General features: G+C 36.1%; 5 protein-coding genes across 9 annotated transcripts; 2 read left to right on the top strand and 3 right to left on the bottom strand.

Moving 5' to 3' along the window:
* Positions 1-7: 7 nt before the first annotated feature.
* On the bottom strand, positions 8-3099 carry AT4G36195 (Serine carboxypeptidase S28 family protein). Of its 3 annotated transcripts, NM_001204007.1 has the most exons (13): positions 2986-3099; positions 2650-2892; positions 2418-2543; positions 2172-2327; positions 1889-2074; positions 1671-1787; positions 1518-1571; positions 1367-1438; positions 1018-1223; positions 839-933; positions 682-756; positions 474-557; positions 85-359 (listed from the first exon to the last, which is right to left on the bottom strand). In NM_001204007.1, exons 2-13 carry the CDS (start codon positions 2827-2829, stop codon positions 244-246), a joined length of 1467 nt encoding a protein of 488 aa, NP_001190936.1. In that variant the 5' UTR covers positions 2830-2892; positions 2986-3099; the 3' UTR covers positions 85-243. The 3 variants fall into 3 exon arrangements, with proteins under 3 accessions (NP_567999.1, NP_001190936.1, NP_001031795.1); NM_119787.3 differs by having other exon boundaries at positions 8-359; positions 2650-3009; NM_001036718.2 differs by lacking the exon at positions 2986-3099 and having other exon boundaries at positions 102-326; positions 2650-2918.
* On the bottom strand, positions 3013-6065 carry AT4G36190 (Serine carboxypeptidase S28 family protein). The gene is made up of 12 exons (NM_119786.4): positions 5800-6065; positions 5549-5674; positions 5293-5448; positions 5004-5189; positions 4786-4902; positions 4641-4694; positions 4501-4572; positions 4168-4373; positions 3980-4074; positions 3814-3888; positions 3603-3686; positions 3013-3485 (listed from the first exon to the last, which is right to left on the bottom strand). Exons 1-12 carry the CDS (start codon positions 5977-5979, stop codon positions 3388-3390), a joined length of 1449 nt encoding a protein of 482 aa, NP_567998.3. The 5' UTR covers positions 5980-6065; the 3' UTR covers positions 3013-3387.
* A 110-nt stretch (positions 6066-6175) lies between these two features.
* AT4G36180 (Leucine-rich receptor-like protein kinase family protein) lies at positions 6176-10058 on the top strand. Its single transcript, NM_119785.4, has 2 exons — positions 6176-9218; positions 9298-10058. The coding sequence occupies exons 1-2, from the start codon at positions 6333-6335 to the stop codon at positions 9820-9822; spliced, it is 3411 nt and encodes a 1136-aa protein (NP_195341.2). The 5' UTR covers positions 6176-6332; the 3' UTR covers positions 9823-10058.
* Positions 10059-10196: 138 nt separating this feature from the next.
* Positions 10197-16159, bottom strand: AT4G36170 (uncharacterized protein; the record flags this gene model as incomplete). The annotated part of the gene is made up of 4 exons (NM_119784.1): positions 10197-10436; positions 11934-11993; positions 15879-16059; positions 16152-16159. 4 exons carry the CDS (start codon positions 16157-16159, stop codon positions 10197-10199), a joined length of 489 nt encoding a protein of 162 aa, NP_195340.1.
* NAC076 (NAC domain containing protein 76) lies at positions 15890-19386 on the top strand. Of its 3 annotated transcripts, none has more exons than NM_119783.3 (4): positions 15890-16085; positions 17135-17308; positions 17416-17687; positions 18462-19386. In NM_119783.3, exons 2-4 carry the CDS (start codon positions 17140-17142, stop codon positions 19152-19154), a joined length of 1134 nt encoding a protein of 377 aa, NP_195339.1. In that variant the 5' UTR covers positions 15890-16085; positions 17135-17139; the 3' UTR covers positions 19155-19386. The 3 variants fall into 3 exon arrangements, with proteins under 3 accessions (NP_195339.1, NP_001329497.1, NP_001329496.1); NM_001342406.1 differs by lacking the exon at positions 15890-16085 and adding an exon at positions 16545-16902 and having other exon boundaries at positions 18462-19383; NM_001342407.1 differs by lacking the exon at positions 15890-16085 and having other exon boundaries at positions 17105-17308; positions 18462-19348.
* The last annotated feature ends 1252 nt before the right edge of the window (positions 19387-20638 follow it).

Raw genomic sequence — 20638 nt, 5'->3', positions numbered from 1 at the left:
TAATATATTTAGACAGTAATTACGAAAGAGACTGATATGTTACTAAAATAATTTTAGACAGCTTTCTCAATTCATGGCTTGACGGTAATTCTATCGTCTCATCGTGTAAACTACTGTATTAGGTCCGTAGAGACAAGTTCGAAACATACATCAGAGGTTACAGTTACACAGATACAGGTTTGAAACATACATCTGATGTTTTATTTATTTGCATAACCGCAGTTTCTGACTTCGTGTGACTCTTTACATGGAACTCCTAATCCCTCCACGACACTCAGAGAGCCACAAGTCCATATGATCTACTATATGTTGCCTCACTTTGTTCACTGCATCAGGTGAACTGCAATTCTTGGAATCACCTGAATATGAGAATGAAAAAAGCAGGGAAAAATAATATTTTTTTAACAGTTGTTCCAATACTAGTCTGTCTTTGACTTCAGGGATCGGAAAGAGAGAAGAGGCCAGTAATATACCTCCAATGACCATGGGAGATTGAGGGCATCCACGGAGATCACTTCCATGGCCACAGTTGTGGCAAGTCACAATGTAAGAAGGCACTGTGTCGTCAAGTATTAACTTGTTAGTGTCGCATAGAAAGTATTTGTCTGAGTGCTACTGTACGACATAGACTAAGCCTGAGATAATGTTATAAGGATTTGATCATACTAAATGGAGACTTACGTTCAGGAGATGAGGTCTGTTTGGATGCATGACGCCATGGATCCTGTGACCCATTTGTGAAGATAATCTTGGTCGCTGCAAATTACGAATAAGAAGAAACTGTTGGAATGTGCGAAAATATATGAGTAGCATCGAGATGTTTTCCGTTATTACATACCAGCAATTCTGTCACTTCCATAATACAGGTTTGTTGCATCGACTTCAGGGTAAACACCTTTCCCAAACAGACTCTTGCATAGATCCAAATGATACCTATCAAATTAAAAGAAACGTAAGCAGGACAATAAATATAAACCATGAAAAAAGTTATGGATAAAAGCTTGGGACTGTGTGTACTCTGTATTGATTTGATGAGACCGGATGCTATCGTTTGCAGGTGCCACTTGGAAATATGCCACTTCAGTGCAAACTTGGAACCACCAAAGCCTATCTGCACTTTCTGGGGTGACCGCAGTGTCTAGCAGATGTTTCCGGCTATATGTTTTAGAGCTTAGCCCGAAAACCCCCACACAAAACTCTCTAACATATTTAGCATATGCTTCCTGCATTAATACACCACATCTAATGTATCAGCAAATACAAATATTTAGTTTGCAAAACGAGTTCTTCTAGCATATATGATCAATCATTGATCATATATACACCAAGCATAAGCAAAGAGGGATCTAAAAAGAAAAGAACTTACCACTAAATCATCACGATTCTTCTGAGCTTCCACGAGTGGTACACATAGTTTATCTGGGTTTCCGTATTGGATCTGCCAAAATTTTTGAAGATAAACATCTAAAACTAGAAAGAAAATGAAAATCATAAGAGTACGAAATGAACAAGCTTACCGCCATAACTTCTGCATCTGCTATCAAGTATAAGAAATCAGCATCAACGTCAAGCTGCAGATTTCAGAAACATATACATATTAGAGACAGACTTTTGACTTCCATAATTTTTTAAATATCCAACGAATAGAAAGAAAAACAACAAAGCTAGACCTCGGTGGCATTGAAGAGAGCTTTCACAGCCCTGTTATTCACTTTAAGCCCTAGTTCCAAGAGCTTATTAGTCTCTTGTAGTGCAGCTTTACATTCCGGTCCAGCCGACTCACCTATCTACTCAATAAGGCACAAAAATTTCGATTCTGTCAGCAACTAAACTCTATATGAAGAAACACACCATGTCTTCATTTAAAGTTTAATCTTGAAACAAATACCTGTTGATCAAATTCAGGGAATTCGTAGACTGCACGAACAACTGCAGAACTAGCAAGGCTTCCACAGGTCAAATGAGGGAACTTAAGCCGGAACCAAGCACTTAAAGCTCCAGAATAAGAAGCTCCGAAGAAAAACCACGGATTCTCAACATCGCCACTTCTATTAAACTTAACATTCAAAGAGTCCTGCATCCACAAAAAAAATCCCAAAACATGCTACTATAAACGCAACTTCTCAAACATATGATCCTAGAGAAACAAAAACCATAAGACTAGTACTTGCCTGGTAATATTGGCGGAAAGCAGCTAAATCGAAAAGAGCCTGTTTAGAAGAAAGATACTTGAGATTCTCAGTGGCTAATGACTTAAACGGTGAGCTCTTTCCGTAATAACGATGCTCAAGTGAAACAATGCCTGCATCAAACTTCTTTGCTAACACCTGATGAACATGTTTATCAAGAAAAACAGAGCAAATTTAGAAATTTTTCGATGCGATGAGAATAGATTAATCAATCAAATAAAATCTTACAGTTATATAGTCATTGGGGATTCCATTGCAAGGTCCTTCGCCACAGATCATCATAAAGATAGGTCCATCAGGAACTCGTAAATGGTCTAGATATTCATAGTATCGCTGTTTGAATTCGCGATGATCCTGAGATAAAATTAGAAACAATTCGAATCCCGAAATTAGAAACAATTCGATAATGCAAGAAGAAAATTCAAATTGAAGAAGAAACGAAGTCGGGAAGATTGATTACAGAAGGAGAGTAATGATCTAGGGTTTGATTGAACCAGAGCTCATCCCTCGTCAAGTACTTGCTACTTTCCGTCAAGCCATGAGAAATCCTACGAGGTTGAAGTAATCCATTAGACAAGGTTGATAACGACAAGAGGATCGCGAAGATGCTGAGTAAAGCAAAGCCAAGCGCCGACAACATTTCTCGCCGTGAAAATCGATCGCCGGAAGTTAAAACGAGTGGACCAGAAAAGAAATGTTTTTACTTATAAATTGCAAGGACAATATAATGATTAGAATAATGTTTCCCTAATTAGTAATTTGTAACAAAAATCATTTTTTTTTTTATAACGCGGACTTTAAATTTTTTTTTTTTTTTTTTTTTGTCGTCGTAGAAATTAAAACCAAAGATGGAAACAGAGTAACAGAACAACCAAACAATTAAAACAGGGCAAAACAGATAAAACTTGACACAAGGTCGATTGTCTTCAACAATGAGAGGCAGAAGCCAAGATGGACCACCGATTAAGAGATAGAATCTGAACCTCCATTCCCGAGTGGCCATATCTCGTGCTACTGTATTCGCCTTAGTGGATGAAAGCTTAAAATCGAGATACCGAGTGGACTTGCTACGTGACTCAGTTTCAGAGGTTACAGTTACACAGATATAAGTTTGGAGCGTACATCTGATGTTTTATTTATTTGCAGAACGCAGTTCGTGTGACTCTGCATGGAACTCCTAATCTCTGCACGACCTAACCTATCCACGACACTCAGAGAGCCACAAGTCGATGTGTTTTATCATATGTTGCCTCACTTTGTTCACTGCATCTGGTGAACTGCAATTCTGGGCATCACCTGCAAATGGGAGGAAAAAAACAGGAAAAGAATGGGACATCATATTTTCTTAACAGTTGTTCTGATGCTTGTCATTGACTTCAGGCATCGGAAACAGAGAAGAAGCCGGTAATATACCTTCAATGACCATTGCAGATTGGGGGCATCCTCGAAGATCACTTCCATGCCCACAGTTGTGACAAGTCATGATGTACGAAGGCACTGTGTCATCAAACATTATCTTTTTAGTGTCCCAGACAAAGGATTTGTCTGAATACTGCTACATAACGACATAGGCTATGCCTGAGTTATTGCTATGCGATTTTGATCAAACTAAATGAAGACTTACGGTCAGGAGATGAGGTTTGTTTGGATGCATGACGCCATGGATCCTGTGACCCATTTGTGAAGATAATCTTGGTCGCTACAAAATTGAGAATAAGAAGATGCGAAGAAACTGTTGGAATGTGCACAAGTCTAAAAGGATCGTCGAGAAGTTTTCCGATATTACATACCAGCAATTTTATCGCTTCCATAGTACAAGTTTGTTGCATCGACTTCAGGGTAGACACCTTTCCCAAAGAGGCTCTTGCATAGATCCAAATGATACCTATGAAATGAAAAGAAGTGTAAATGGGACAATAAATAGAAACGACAAAATCAGAATTCTGAATATGATATATAAGCTTGGGTCTGTGCATACTCTGTATTGATCTGATGAGACCGGATGCTATCGTTTGCAGGTGCCACCTGGAAATAAGCCACTTCAGTACAAACTTGGAACCACCAAAGCCTATCTGCACTCTCTAGGGTGACCGCAGTGTCTAGTAGATGTTTCCGGCTATATGTTTTAGAGCTTTGCCCGAAAACTCCCATGCAAAACTCTCTAACATATTTAGCATATGCTTCCTGCATTAACACATCCAATGTTATGTATCACCAAATACAATTCTTCTGTTTGCAAACCATATGATGAATGTCAATATATATACACCAAGCATAAGTAAAGAGCGATCTAAAAAAACAAAGAACTTACCACTAAATCACCACCATTCTTTTGAGCTTCCACGAGTGGTACACATAGTTTATCTGGGTTTCCGTATTGAATCTGCCAGATAAACATCTAAAACTAGAAAGAAAATGAAAATTTTATAAATATGAAATGAACCTGCTTACCGCCATAACTCCTGCATCCGCTATTAAGTATAAGAAATCAGCATCAACATCAAGCTACAGATTTCAGAAACTTAATCAGATTGGAGATAGACTTCTTACTTCCTTAAGATTCAAACAAAAGAAAACAGAAACAGTAAAGCTAGACCTCCGTGGCATTGAAGAGAGCTTTAACAGCCCTGTTATTCACTTTAAGCCCTAGTTCCAAGAGTTTATTAGTCTCTTGTAGCGCAGTTTCACATTCCGGTCCAGCCGACTCAGCTATCTATTCAATAAGGTATAAAAATCTCGATTCTGTCAGCAACTAAACTCTATATGAAGAAACACAACATTTCTTCACTTAAAGTTGAATATTGTAACGAATACCTGTTGATCAAATTCGGGGAATTCGTAGACAGCACGAACAACTGCTGAACTAGCGAGGCTTCCACAGGTCAAATGAGGGAACTTAAGCCGGAACCAAGCACTTAAAGCTCCAGAATAAGATACTCCAAAGAAAAACCACGGATTCTCAACATTGCTGCTTCTATTAAACTTAACATTCAAAGAGTCCTGCATCCACAAACAAATCCCAAAACATGCTAATAAACGCAGCTTCTTAAACATTTGATCCTAGAGAAAGTAATAACCATAAGAGTATAAGACTACTACTTGCCTGGTAATATTGGCGGAAAGTAGCTAAATCGGAAAGGGCCTGTTTGGAAGAAAGATACTTGAGATTCTTAGTGGCTAACGACTTAAATGGTGAGCTCTTTCCATAGTAACGATGCTCGAGTGAAACAATGCCTGCATCAAACTTCTTTGCCAACACCTGAAGAACATGTTTAACAAACAAAACCAATGCAAATTTCAGAGATTATGAGAATAAATTAATCAATCAAATGGATATGTTTCACGGAAAAATATCTTACACTAATATAGTTATTGGTGATTCCATTGCAAGGTCCTTCGCCGCAAATCATGAGAAAGATAGGTCCGTCAGGAACTCGTAAATGGTCAAGATATTCATAGTATCTCTGTCTGAATTTGCGATGATCCTGAAATAAAATTAGAAACAGCTGGAACTGGTAACTAGGATTTTGCAGCGAATTTTGAATTTCAATAACGAAAGAGAAACAGAAACTAAAATCGAAGAAGAAACGAAATTGGGAAGATTGATTACAGATGGAGAGTAGTGATCTAAGGTTTGAGTGAACCAGAGCTCATCCCTCGTCAAGTACTTGCTACTTTTGGACAATCCATGAGAAATCCTACGAGGTTGCAGTAACCCATTAGAAAAGCTTAAATACGACAAGAGCACCGTGAAGGTGGTAAGTAAAGCAAAGCCAAGCTCCGACGACATTTCTCGCCGTGAAAATCGATCGCCGTAGTTTAAAACGAGTGGACCAGAAAACAAAACAAAATAATGTGATTTTCTCTGTTTGTATTTGTTTTTAAAAAAAAAAACTTGCAAGGACAATATAATGATTAGAATAATGTTTTTTCCCCTCCAACAAATAGTATCATTTTTTTAGTAAATGCATGGATTATAGTGCGGACTTCAAATTATCTACAGAACCAGATTTTTGTATTTCTTTTACTTTAACTTTACTCTTTTTCTGCTCATTCTCTCTCCCAGAAAAAAACCACACTCATGGCGACACTTCTCTCACCTTCTTCAAGCTAAGTTTTCATTTTGTTCACTGCCACAGATCTATGGCCATGGATATATCTCTGTTCTTCATTTTCCTGGTCATTTACGCGCCGTTAGTCTCATACGCCGATGAATCTCAAGCCGAGATTGATGCTCTCACGGCGTTTAAACTCAACCTCCATGACCCTCTCGGTGCTTTAACTTCATGGGATCCTTCAACACCAGCAGCTCCATGTGACTGGCGTGGCGTTGGCTGTACTAACCACCGTGTCACTGAGATCCGTCTTCCTCGTCTCCAACTCTCCGGACGAATCTCCGATCGTATCTCCGGTCTACGCATGCTACGGAAGCTCAGTCTCCGGTCTAACTCTTTCAACGGTACTATCCCTACTTCACTCGCTTACTGCACGCGCCTACTCTCCGTCTTTCTTCAGTACAACTCACTCTCCGGTAAACTACCTCCGGCGATGAGGAATCTCACCTCGCTTGAGGTCTTTAACGTCGCTGGAAACCGTCTCTCCGGTGAGATCCCCGTTGGTTTACCATCGAGTCTCCAGTTCCTTGACATTTCGTCGAACACCTTCTCTGGTCAGATACCGAGTGGACTCGCTAACTTGACTCAGCTTCAGCTTCTTAATCTCTCGTATAATCAGTTAACCGGCGAGATTCCGGCGAGTCTAGGTAACCTCCAAAGTCTTCAGTACTTATGGCTTGATTTCAATCTCTTGCAAGGAACATTACCGTCTGCTATCTCAAACTGCTCCTCCTTAGTTCACTTGAGCGCGTCGGAGAACGAAATCGGCGGCGTGATTCCCGCCGCGTACGGTGCTCTTCCGAAACTGGAGGTTCTCTCGCTCTCCAATAACAATTTTTCCGGTACTGTGCCGTTTTCTCTCTTCTGCAACACATCGCTTACGATTGTTCAGTTAGGGTTCAATGCTTTCTCCGATATCGTACGGCCTGAGACGACGGCGAACTGTCGTACCGGTTTACAGGTCTTGGATCTCCAGGAAAATCGAATCTCCGGTCGTTTTCCGTTGTGGTTGACTAATATTTTGTCACTAAAGAATCTTGATGTTTCTGGAAACTTGTTTTCCGGTGAGATTCCGCCGGATATTGGTAACTTGAAGAGATTAGAGGAACTGAAATTGGCTAATAACTCTCTTACTGGTGAGATTCCTGTTGAGATTAAGCAATGTGGTTCGTTAGATGTTTTAGATTTCGAAGGAAATAGTTTAAAAGGTCAGATTCCAGAATTTCTTGGCTACATGAAGGCTTTAAAGGTTTTATCTTTAGGCAGAAACAGCTTCTCAGGTTATGTTCCTTCGTCTATGGTGAATCTGCAGCAGCTTGAGAGGCTAAACTTAGGTGAAAACAACTTAAATGGGAGTTTTCCGGTGGAGTTGATGGCGTTGACAAGTCTGTCTGAGCTGGATCTGAGTGGAAATCGGTTTTCCGGGGCAGTTCCGGTTAGTATCAGCAACTTAAGTAACCTTAGTTTTTTGAATTTGAGTGGGAATGGATTTTCTGGTGAGATACCAGCTAGTGTAGGCAATCTGTTTAAGTTAACAGCTCTTGATTTGAGCAAGCAGAATATGTCTGGTGAGGTTCCGGTTGAGCTCTCTGGTTTGCCCAACGTGCAAGTGATTGCATTGCAGGGAAACAACTTCTCTGGGGTTGTACCTGAAGGGTTTAGTAGCTTGGTGAGTTTAAGGTATGTGAACCTTAGCTCGAACTCATTCTCCGGGGAAATACCGCAGACTTTTGGGTTTCTTCGGTTGTTGGTTTCTTTGTCACTGTCAGATAATCACATCTCTGGGTCTATTCCACCTGAAATTGGAAACTGCTCAGCTCTTGAAGTTCTTGAGTTAAGATCTAACCGGCTAATGGGTCATATTCCAGCTGATCTCTCTCGTCTTCCGCGTTTGAAGGTGCTTGACTTGGGTCAGAACAACTTGTCAGGCGAAATCCCACCAGAAATCTCTCAGAGCTCGTCTCTCAACTCATTGTCACTTGACCACAATCATCTTTCAGGAGTCATACCTGGATCTTTTTCTGGTTTATCAAACTTGACAAAGATGGATCTTTCTGTTAATAACTTAACCGGGGAGATTCCGGCTAGCCTCGCCCTTATTTCTAGTAACCTGGTATACTTCAACGTCTCAAGCAACAACCTTAAAGGAGAGATTCCAGCTTCTTTAGGCTCAAGAATCAACAACACATCAGAATTTTCAGGCAACACAGAGCTCTGCGGGAAGCCATTGAACAGAAGATGTGAAAGCAGCACAGCGGAGGGGAAGAAGAAGAAAAGGAAAATGATTCTGATGATAGTTATGGCTGCAATTGGTGCATTCCTCTTGTCACTCTTCTGCTGCTTCTACGTTTACACACTCTTGAAATGGAGGAAGAAGCTGAAACAACAGTCTACAACGGGAGAGAAGAAACGCAGTCCTGGTAGAACAAGCGCAGGAAGTAGAGTTCGTAGCAGCACAAGCAGATCAAGCACAGAAAACGGAGAACCAAAGCTAGTGATGTTCAATAACAAGATCACTCTAGCTGAAACAATTGAAGCAACACGACAGTTCGATGAAGAAAACGTTCTTAGCAGAACCCGATATGGATTGCTATTTAAAGCCAATTACAATGACGGAATGGTTCTCTCTATCCGCCGCTTACCCAATGGATCACTCTTAAATGAGAACTTGTTCAAAAAGGAAGCCGAAGTTCTTGGTAAAGTCAAGCACCGAAACATCACAGTCCTTAGAGGTTACTACGCAGGTCCACCAGATTTAAGGCTTTTGGTATATGACTACATGCCCAATGGGAACTTATCTACCCTGCTCCAAGAAGCTTCCCACCAAGATGGCCATGTCCTAAACTGGCCAATGCGCCACCTCATAGCTCTCGGGATCGCGCGCGGACTCGGATTCCTCCATCAATCCAACATGGTAAGAACTGTATAGTTTAAATCACATTCTAGATTATACATCACTTTTAAGTCTTTTTAACATCTCTTATTCCAAATAGGTTCATGGTGATATCAAGCCACAGAATGTACTCTTCGACGCTGACTTTGAAGCCCATATATCTGATTTCGGGCTTGACCGTCTCACAATTCGATCCCCATCAAGATCAGCCGTCACAGCAAACACCATTGGGACACTAGGATATGTCTCTCCAGAAGCCACATTGTCCGGGGAAATCACAAGAGAATCTGACATCTACAGCTTCGGCATTGTCCTACTCGAAATCCTAACTGGAAAAAGACCAGTAATGTTCACACAAGACGAGGATATAGTGAAATGGGTAAAGAAACAGCTTCAGAGAGGTCAAGTTACAGAGCTACTAGAACCAGGACTACTCGAACTTGACCCGGAATCATCAGAATGGGAAGAGTTCTTATTAGGAATCAAAGTCGGACTTCTTTGTACTGCAACAGATCCTCTAGACCGTCCAACAATGTCCGATGTTGTTTTCATGCTTGAAGGCTGTCGTGTTGGTCCTGACGTTCCTTCCTCCGCCGACCCAACCTCTCAGCCTTCACCGGCCTAACCGTTTTTCTTATTTTTAGTCTTCCTGATTTAAACTGTTAGTCAAAAACAAAAAACAAAAAACAAGAAGCAATTATTAAAAATTTCAGCAGTATTTATTGGTCTTTGGAGCTTCTTTAATGTCTTTTGTTTGGACCAAGAAGTTGAATTAAATTGTTGTTACAATCTCGAGTGGTCCACTAGAGATTATCTATCAGTCAAACGTAATTAACGCATCCGGGATTTGATGCATGTGGGACTCGCTTTAGCAAGTCTTATGTTTTTTTGCGCCGAAGTGTGTTTGATTTCTACTAAATAAGAAAAAACATCATTCAACTAATAATTAATTCCATAATTAAAATTACAAAATCACTAATGCGATTTTGAAAATTTGTTTTAATCAAAGCTAGACTTGTTTTTGGGGGTAAGGATAGAGGAAGGAGACAAGGGAGCAAAATGATTGGTGGGTGGGGTCGGTTCTTTGTCACGTGCCAATAGTTTGCTGCTGATTCTGAATAAGACCGTTGAGCCACTGATGTCGTCACGTGCCTCAAGTTCGTACACCCTGGCATTGTTTGACTCTGGCTCCTGTCGTTTTCGCACGTGGAAAAGTCCACTGTCGAAGTTCATGTGGATCTTGGTTTTTTAAAATACGAACCCAACAATGAAATGATCCATGAAAAAAGCTATTAGGAATTTTAGAAACCTCGAGTTTGGGTTGAAAACAAATGTGTGAACTGTGAAGAAATTCTACAACGACATCGTTTAATTAAACAATTTAAAAAAGTTAGCGGTTAAACTAGTTTGGGCTGTGGATTTTAGCGGCTTGGCCTGTTAAGGTATGCCGCCTTTAAGCCCAATTTAACAACTACCAGAAAAAATGTATATCTTCATTTTCTTATACCCAATCACCAACCCATGTGGCCCTGATTTGATATAGGCTTTATAGGCCCAATATTGGGACGAATTTCACCTTCATAAAGATATCATTAATTAGTTTGTAATGCTGTTTTTGTGATTATTACGGAACTATCATGATTTTGGATTTCACTTGAAAGATGTAAGACAAACTTAAGAGAGAATACAACCCACACGTTCATTTTTCAGCCAATGAAATATATTTTCAATTTTTCCTAACCAATCTCTAATTTTAAAACTAACGTATTAAATTATCATGTACGTGGACAAACCACGCAATCACCAGTAATTATACACATCCCCTTTATAGCTTTTATCATATGTAAATTTCAACTCCCATGGCACGAATCTATCAACAATTGGTGCTTTTTTATTTTCTGCATAAATTTTAGTCTTCTTCTTTTTCTTTAAGTTCGTTTAATCATTCTAATAATACACCCATCAGTTTCATATTGACTTGCAAAGAACAATGATCGGTACTGCTTGCATTTGCTAATATAATTAGAAGTCCATCAATTCTCATATACTCATATAGTATTATTACTCACATTCATAGTTTCATACTATGACAGTACATAGATCCCTACTCTTTCTTATAATAAATAATAATCAATCATCGTCTCTTTTTCTTCACGATTTCAAAAATTAATGTATTGGGTCTTTCCAGTCGTATAAGCACATGACATTACCACACGGGAACACTATACCAAGCTTGCTTGAAGGGGATGTGTACATTTTTGTGTGTCTACTACATACAACGTATATCTATAAAGTGATAATTTGATAGACAATCATATAATTGAAAATATTAAGGAATTTGACTAATAAATCATTTTCTTCTCTTTTTTCGGGTGCAAAATGACTATTAATCACCTTTTCGATCTATTTCTCTGGGATAAATGGTAAATTAAGCAATATCTATTAGCATAGATTTGAACAAGTTGTGAAAATTATAAGTAACGTTGCAAAGAAGCTTATGGATTACACTTCTAGTATAAGCATAATGAGAGAATTGTATATATATATGTGCCCGTTTTGTGTATGCCCCATTATGTTAGTGGGAGGAGACAAAAAGGAATGAGTAAATCTCAAGATTGTTGCGTGATTAGAAAGACCTATATTTACAAGTTAAAATTCCAGTATGACTTCTACTATATATAGTTTTATGATAACACGACGATTTCTTCTTGTGAATTCTTACATAGCTCGACCCACCTTAGAGCATGGGTCATATTCTCGTTTAACGGCTGGTTCATATACTTCAAATGAGTGCATCTATATATTTATGCAAACAAATATGCTCATCATCTATGTAATCAAATAGTTTTGGTATACTAATCTAATCATGTTATTAACTAATCGTCTTTTGTTAAATACTGTATAAATAAAGGAATTATAAACGACTGGTGGTTATAGAATTAATATGGTGACTCTAATATTTAAAAGCTAACTAATAAAACTTTGCCTAAAATGTTTAGTAAACCTAAATAGATAAGTTCAAGATTGTTTTATATGTTTTTCCAGATAAGTTAAAAATTGGTTTATGTTTTGTTAGTCTTAGTTCTTAGCACTAGCGAGTGTGATCATGTCGATCTTGAACTAATATATATTACTTTTTATAGGTTTCAGAAGTGCAACTATTTTTCTCAAAATCAGCATTAGATAAGATGACAATTTTATCATTATCTCAATCTTAAGTGCATGTGAATGATCTATATAGGACGGCGATTTAGAGTTGACTTGTTTCTTTAAGCTTATCATATGTAGTTAATTTCAATAATGATCCAAAGGCAAAATTTGTCAAGATACATATTTCGACGACAAAGATACAAATGCTTTAAGTTCTATATATATATATATAAGTTACAGTTTACTGGTTTGTCAACTAGCTATATAATTGCTTAGACATGACATGACTCTTTCATAATTAAAATGAAAAAAATGAACCAATAAAATTCATAAAATCATAATGGTTTATGATCAAATGATCTTTGAAAGAATTTGAAAAAATGTTATGATTTATTATCAAATCATTTTAGAAAGAATTTGGACAAATGTTATTGTAACAACTAGCAATGGTGTAAAATGATCTTAATGTGTCCCACTAGAATCTTCTTTTGCCGGTTACGCTAACCTCTCTCTCTCCCTTTCTCTTTTCATAAATAATTTTCTTAAGTTATGAACACAGTCACTTGCTTTTAAAAAAACTAACACCGTCACTTGATCTTGATCAAGATCAACATCTATATTCATACATATGTTCTGATTAATCTACTAGAATATTTTTGTGAAAATCCAGTAGATCGAATATAAGAATTTTAGAAACTCCAAGCAAGAAAAATAAAGAGATGTAAAGAAAATAAAGTTATTGAAAGAGTTTGTTTATTCACCGGCCAAAAACTCAGGGGAGGGTGGATGGGACCCACTTAGGGATGATGAGTTCCGCCGCTTGATTAGTGACCGCCGGCCGACCCACCACCGTCCTACGTGGACATCTCTTATTCCCTCATTTTTCACTTACAAAGTACCAAGTCATTATTATTTTCACCTTAACGGCCAACACAACAAGTGAAGAAGACAAACAGCAAGTTTCACCTTAAAATCTCACCATTTATAGAAGAATTAATAACAATTTCACCATAACAAATTCGACTTTTGTTTTAATGGATTCCGTCGGCATGCCAATACCAATAGAACATGACTCAAGCAAGAACTATAAATAATTACTTTATATATTCATCTATCGAGATTATTATAATAATGTGTTTTTTCGTATTTAGATCCCTACAATCATTATTTCTATTTATCAATATGCAAAATGAATTATGTGTCTCATACCGTACGAAGTTTAATATATATTTTAGAAAAAAACAACATTTGATATCTAAAAAAAAATGTGAAGACACAAAAAATCAACCCAATATTTATAGATAAAGGTTACAAATGAGATTAACTTATTATTGAAAAGAGACATATGCTCTTTCCTAATGTAACAGCCTAACAGAATAACAAGATAATCCCTAGCATGCGTTTAGCATTAATAATTTTCTTATTTATTTTCCAAAAGCATGCGTCAACTTTAAAACGAAAAAAAAAAAAAAACGTGCAGAGAAAACAAGCAAAACGATTCGTCAATTCGAATATAAACATGCAATTGACACGTGCATGAAGCTTGATTCCGAGACTTTTGTCAACGTTAGAGTTCGTTAAGACAAAGAACAAAGTTCATAAGAAAACCTAAAGCTACTTATTAAATTTTTTTGGGAAACTAATCAAATTATGGTAAACCAAATCATACCCTCCTCCTGCATCCTGCAACTTTAAATCATAATCAGCTCATCTATAACTCTCTGTTGGGCCACGTGTTTGATCCCTGAAAAAAAAACATTTCTTTTCTAAATTAAAGTTCCTATTAAACTCTTTGACAAAAAAAAAAAAAGTTCCTATTAAACCCAATTAATATTATTTTTAATTTATCCTCTACCAATTAATATTATTTAGTAGAAATACTTTATTTCTTTAACATATAATTTTAAGAATTATATGTATGAAAATTTAATTTAGAAAATCATAAACTTTTTGTTAATAATCAAGAGTCAACGACGAAACAACGGCAATAAGTGCAATTTTGAAGCCCAACAAGTTATGTCCAAACACGTTTGTTGAAATTAGCTATAATGGCACAGGTCCAAAGCATGCAGGACCAGATTAGTTCACTTTGCTATGTTTTTTTTTCTTTCTTTCTAATTCTGTATCTTGTTGTTGGCAAGTCATTTACAACTTCTTCAGTAATCAATGTCTATAACGACATATATATTTCTGAAGAACATGTGAATATATGACAAAAATTGGGACTACCATATTTCTAAATGTTACAAGGACGCTCCCAAAATAGATCAAATCATTTTGGTACCAAAATAAGATTATAACTTTATTCTTGTTTCGCATGATATGTGTATATATTAGTACTAGCTTTATTTGTCTTCTACGTAAAGATAATAGTTCTACAACCAACCAGTGGCTGACACGTGGTGGCTGGTGTTCGATTTCACTCCCTTCTCGTTGGTTCTTGTCGCTAAATGATTGGAGAAGAGAAGGCTGTCACCGGAGATGCTGTTTAAACTACGAATATACCCTTAGAAAAGTCGAAGTGGTGAGGATACTTTTGGTAAATCGACGGATGATGTGAAGTTCACAGGCATGTGAAGCGGGCGGTTTTGTTTAATCTCTACCACGTGGCAGAGGGAAATTCTCTGTTGTGCCAGCGTGGCACGTTCCAGAATGTCAGAATGTTTGCAACATTAAAACCCGTGATCTTATTGGTCTGACGGAATTTTTTATATAATCTTTTAAATTTTCCTTTATTTTTCTTTGCTGAAATACTATAGAGCAGTTGCAACTCGCTAGTTTTGAACTACTTAAACCTAGTCCTTGTATATGAATTAAAAAAAATGTAAATGGTACATATCATTCCTATATGTACAAACTAAGTTAGGTCCCAAAGCTGAAAGAATGTCAGAGTTATTTGGCAGTTTTGGTAGAGATGCAATGTACATATAAACCCAAAATATAAATTTTGGTAGTTTATTTACTCTTTTTTTTTGCATGACACAAAATTAAAGATGTTTATATTGATTTTACACCAAAAGAAATATATATACTGGTAAAAAGGCGTACAATGAATTGAATTTTGATTTCGACAAAAAAAAGTGGAAAGAATTGAATACCATATTTGACTAAAAGAAATGGATCATTCCTTAATTGTGCGTGTGATAACTTCGATTTATATTAACGTCCAATATCCCTGTAGTATGCAAAAATCTTGCAAACCTAGAACTGATGACAATAAAAAAAACATGATTAATTTGAGTTTTTCTTCAAATATGTATGCAATTATGCAAATATTCATAATACATCAATCTGAAAAATCAGAACTCAGAAGTAATAAGTTTGATATCTTAAAGTCTTTAACTCCGTTTTACTCCTAATAAAAAATATATTATAGCTAAAATATATATTTTTTTAAAAAGTGAAGAAGAATGTGAAAAGAAGCGGGAGGAGGGTGACGTACGCAAATGGGGACATGGAGAAAGCCACGCGCAATTGAGCGGTCCACACTCTCTATACCTTTTATATGTCATCGAATCATCAATTTCTCACTCTCTCTCTCTCTTTCTCTTCACATTCACCGAAACTTATAACCAAGATCAATATCAGTTCTCTCTCTCGATGAACATCATCTTCTACACAGCCATCTTTCTTTGACTTCTTCTTCTTCTTCTTAATATAACGGCTCGTTTCTTTTGTTTCCAAACGAGTAAATAGTGTCCTATACACATATCTATAATTCCACAGGTTGAAGAAAAGGTAAAACCTAATTTACACGGGCTTTCAAGCTCAGAAGAGTCCATTTGCATCGTCTCATCAACTTACATGTGCATTTTTATTTTGCACCAAATTAAAGCATCGATCTCTCGTCGTCCTTTTTTCTATATTTTCCTTGGTTCTTTAGCTTGTCGTGTTGACCGATCTGCATAATGTTTTGTATATCCATTATAATATCTCTCAGGTATTTTTATTTATCATGATTCAAGGCTCGTTAATTTGTATAAACCTAATACCTATATTTTTCTTTTTTTTCGGATACCCTAGTAATTTGTATCTGCATATAATTCGAATTTGTACGTATATATTTATATGTGTGTATAGTATATTTAGTACAGTCTTGAGCTTTCTTTAAAATGAAGATAAAACAGACATAGACTTTGAAACCATTATAACTGTTTGCTAAGACTTGATGATTTCTTTTGCTTTTGTTATGTAGAAAAAGCTGTTTTTGTTTGTATTCTATAAGGCTGTATATATATAATGTAGCTAGGTTTGGGTCGCTATAAAGTATAGTAATATATGTCTACAAAAGAATAATTCCGGTTCTCGATATGATCATTGCCACCATTCATAAACCACGTTACAACAGGAACGCATGATACAACAAAACTCTCTTTTCCGTTTTCTTTTAGCGTCAATGCGTCATATATGAACAGAAGCCCTCATGCATGTCCTCTTTGATTTCTTCAACTTTTAAACCTAACTTGCATGATCTTGTTCCATTTTCTTAATTCTTTGTAAGAAATCAAAAACAATACCTGAGTACATGTGTTTAATAAGTGCATCAACATGAAAAGTAAGTAGTGGAAACTAACCACCAAATGAGCTGATGATTAAACTCAATTACAAATAAGTTCTTCTTTTTTTTTCTCCCTGTTTCCATGAAACCAATTATCTAACTTTTCTCTACCTCTCTCTAATATATAACCCCATCTCTTTGTGATGTAGCATGCATACACATGTACATATCATTATATATACGTATATATAACATATAGTGATCTCATTGTGGTATTGGTGTTATGCAGAAATAATGGAATCGGTGGATCAATCATGTAGTGTTCCTCCGGGATTCAGATTCCATCCAACAGATGAAGAGCTCGTTGGTTACTATTTAAGGAAAAAAGTTGCATCGCAAAAGATCGATCTTGATGTCATAAGAGATATTGATCTCTACAGAATCGAACCATGGGATTTACAAGGTTTTCACAAAATACATGATGCATACTTAATTTAGGATTTTTTTCTTCTTCTTAATCTGACAATGTGAATACATAGATCTGATGAGCATTAATTATGTATATTATAGAGAGCTGCCGAATCGGATATGAGGAAAGAAATGAATGGTATTTCTTCAGCCACAAAGATAAGAAATATCCAACAGGAACAAGAACAAACAGAGCGACCATGGCTGGGTTTTGGAAAGCCACGGGCCGAGACAAGGCTGTTTACGACAAGTCAAAACTGATTGGTATGAGAAAAACACTTGTGTTCTACAAAGGAAGAGCCCCTAATGGCCAAAAAACCGATTGGATCATGCATGAATACCGGCTAGAGTCAGATGAGAATGCACCTCCTCAGGTATTCTCGTTTTACCTGATATCATTTTGAAATACATAGATTTGAGGATAATTGTTATACTAGATGTTCAATCTAAATTTTATCCTCTACCGGGAATTACATGGATGTTTAGTCGTCCTTCATGGGTCCAAGCGACTTTTTGTTTGCTCATAAGCTCTTTTACGAGACACATTTTAACCTTTTAGGTAAAAGTCGAGTATCTTTAAGACTTATGTAAAATGTTACACCTTTAATCACAAAACAAAAAGTAAAAAGGATCTGTCCTAAAACTTCAGTTCCATGTAGACCAAAGTTCGTTCCTTTTTATCTCCATTTATATATGAATAGGATTTTCATATATTTAGGAGTTTAAAATATATATACAATAGGAGTTTAAACTTTAAAGTCTTAAAAGTCGTCTAAATAAATACATGAATTAATTAAAGTGAGTTATACGTATCTTTTCAAATCTCTTATCAAGCTTTTAGATAAGCAAATTTTGTAAATACTATGAAAAATGTTTTTGAGTATCATAGTTCTTGCAATATCTCAAAATCAATTTAAAAAATAAAAAAATAGTTTGATTTTAGCTTGCATATGAGTATGTACCTATGCTTATTGCTAGCTTTCTATCTTGTGGTCTCACACTTTTAAGGCATGCTTTTATTGTGTCTCACTGCAAATAAAAGAAACATTTTTTTTTTTGTTTGACATTGGCCTAAAGGTTTGGCATACTTAGTTACTAACACCAAATATAATAAACCATTCCTTAATATGATTGTGTATGTGTCATAGGAAGAAGGGTGGGTGGTTTGTAGAGCGTTCAAGAAAAAGCCAATGACCGGGCAAGCCAAGAACACAGAAACTTGGAGCTCAAGTTACTTTTACGACGAATTACCGAGTGGAGTACGCTCAGTTACGGAGCCTCTTAACTACGTATCTAAGCAGAAACAAAACGTTTTTGCACAAGATTTAATGTTCAAGCAAGAACTAGAAGGATCAGATATCGGTTTAAACTTCATCCACTGCGATCAATTCATTCAACTTCCGCAGCTTGAAAGCCCTTCACTCCCTCTTACCAAAAGACCAGTGAGCTTGACGTCAATTACATCATTGGAGAAGAATAAAAATATCTACAAAAGACATTTAATAGAAGAGGATGTGAGCTTCAATGCGCTAATAAGTAGTGGAAATAAAGATAAGAAGAAGAAGAAAACATCAGTGATGACGACGGATTGGAGAGCACTCGATAAATTTGTTGCTTCTCAACTTATGAGCCAAGAAGATGGAGTTTCGGGTTTTGGAGGTCATCATGAAGAAGATAACAATAAAATCGGTCATTACAATAACGAAGAGAGCAATAACAAGGGATCAGTAGAGACTGCTTCTTCCACGTTATTGAGTGATAGAGAAGAAGAGAACAGATTCATCAGTGGATTATTGTGTTCCAACTTGGACTATGACTTATATAGGGATTTACATGTTTGATAAAAGATAACACTATAATATGGTGCGTAACGTTTGCTATATAGGTACGTAGAATTTATTGATACAGTATAACATATATAAAGATGTGTGAAAGATTTGTTTTCTTCTACTATATATACTTTTTCGTGAAAAAAGAATAATGTATATATGGCTGTGAGTGAGTGAAGATATATGCTATTTACTTTTGTGTTTGATGTAACGAATTATAGTTTAGGGTTTTGGTTTAAGTACGAGGAGTCGGACATAAAACTTAATTCTACCTAGTGCAGAGTTCACGTATATATCTAAATTAAGTTACACAAACTTTTTTTGTTTGATTTGTACTTAACATTACATGAATTATTTATAGCTTATGTGTGGTCTAATTTATATACAAAATCAAAGTAAAAGTAAACAGCCTGAATTGATTTCGTGAGAGGGTTAGCGATTGTTAATTAACGGTTAATTAGAGTAAAGAAATAAAAATAAGATTGGCCCAAAGTGGGCCTATGAGTTGTCGAGCGTGCGGTGTACAAGATGGGAGTCCGATGGGCATGCTTTGTCGTAGTTTCAAGAGCCCCTAACCCGTTTCTTCCTTTTTTTTTTTTCTTCATTCTTATAATAATTATTCCTTATCTCAAATCATTTTGTTTTCGTATTTTTATTCTTATTTGTTCTGTTATACAATGTAAATGAATAAAAGATTCACTGAAATTAAGCAAATTCATTTTCATTTTTTTATTTTATTTCTATCAAAACAAAAGTTTCTAAAAACATGTAATACTAAAAACAAATGTCAAAACTTTTCTGAACTCCGAAATATTTTTGTGTCATCTGTGAATAGAGTTTTTTTCTCAAATCAGAAGTATTTCTGTCCAAATAATTAAAAATGTTAGGTTTTCATGACTAATAAAGTCTTAAGAAATTGGCGCAATAAGAAAATCATGCTAACGTAGTAACGTGTGAGCATCTAATTGAATCGACATCCGTACCATTGATCTTCTACTATTAGAGACACTAAAGTACTTCAAAAATTGAATGTATTGATATATAGTTATTGATAGATTTGTGTTGAAAAGAGATGGCAAAATCTTGGCAATGGAGATTTTACTTGATGGTAGCTTTTAAAGGGGAGGGATGTGATTGAAGGAAAGACAAGGCTTGTGATTTGTCCATTTCATACTTAAGGTGGGCCAACTAAACCACTCTCATGTATTTTATGCAATTCTCTCTTTTCTATCGTCTATCTTTTTCCTATGTATAACGAATCTAAAACATTGTATCAAGAATGCAAATGATTCAAGAAAAACAATTTTGTTTAATTTCTAATTTAATAAATATTTAAACTAAAATTCTTGAACAAGCGTAAAAAATATTTATCAAAATTTGTTCGTGGACAATTGATAGTTTGATTCATTAGTTGTTTAAGAACTTCTAGTGATAACATTTCATAAAAATAATTATAAATGTTTCTCAAAAACAAGTGTAAAAAAGCACAGTACTTT

Source organism: Arabidopsis thaliana, chromosome 4, assembly GCF_000001735.4.
Source record: "Arabidopsis thaliana chromosome 4, partial sequence".
Lineage (NCBI taxonomy): Eukaryota > Viridiplantae > Streptophyta > Magnoliopsida > Brassicales > Brassicaceae > Arabidopsis > Arabidopsis thaliana.
Note: the sequence above shows the minus strand (reverse complement) of the source record. Positions and strands in the feature narration are given on the sequence as shown.

Excerpts from the sequence above, each read along its gene's own strand:
- AT4G36180 (NM_119785.4), top strand. The coding sequence starts at position 6,333 with ATGGCCATGGATATATCTCTGTTCTTCATTTTCCTGGTCATTTACGCG. Across the intron at positions 9,219-9,297 it reads TCCTCCATCAATCCAACATG|GTTCATGGTGATATCAAGCC; the intron begins GTAAGAACTGTA and ends TATTCCAAATAG.
- AT4G36195 (NM_001204007.1), bottom strand. The coding sequence starts at position 2,829 with ATGTTGTCGGCGCTTGGCTTTGCTTTACTCAGCATCTTCGCGATCCTC. Across the intron at positions 2,544-2,649 it reads TAGATCATTACTCTCCTTCT|GATCATCGCGAATTCAAACA; the intron begins GTAATCAATCTT and ends ATTTTATCTCAG. Across the intron at positions 558-681 it reads ACAGACCTCATCTCCTGAAC|TGCCTTCTTACATTGTGACT; the intron begins GTAAGTCTCCAT and ends TTGACGACACAG.
- NAC076 (NM_001342406.1), top strand. Across the intron at positions 17,309-17,415 it reads CGAACCATGGGATTTACAAG|AGAGCTGCCGAATCGGATAT; the intron begins GTTTTCACAAAA and ends TGTATATTATAG. Across the intron at positions 17,688-18,461 it reads ATGAGAATGCACCTCCTCAG|GAAGAAGGGTGGGTGGTTTG; the intron begins GTATTCTCGTTT and ends TATGTGTCATAG.
- AT4G36190 (NM_119786.4), bottom strand. The coding sequence starts at position 5,979 with ATGTCGTCGGAGCTTGGCTTTGCTTTACTTACCACCTTCACGGTGCTC. Across the intron at positions 4,695-4,785 it reads CTCTCTTCAATGCCACGGAG|CTTGATGTTGATGCTGATTT; the intron begins GTCTAGCTTTAC and ends TGAAATCTGTAG. Across the intron at positions 3,889-3,979 it reads TGGAAGCGATAAAATTGCTG|CGACCAAGATTATCTTCACA; the intron begins GTATGTAATATC and ends TCAATTTTGTAG.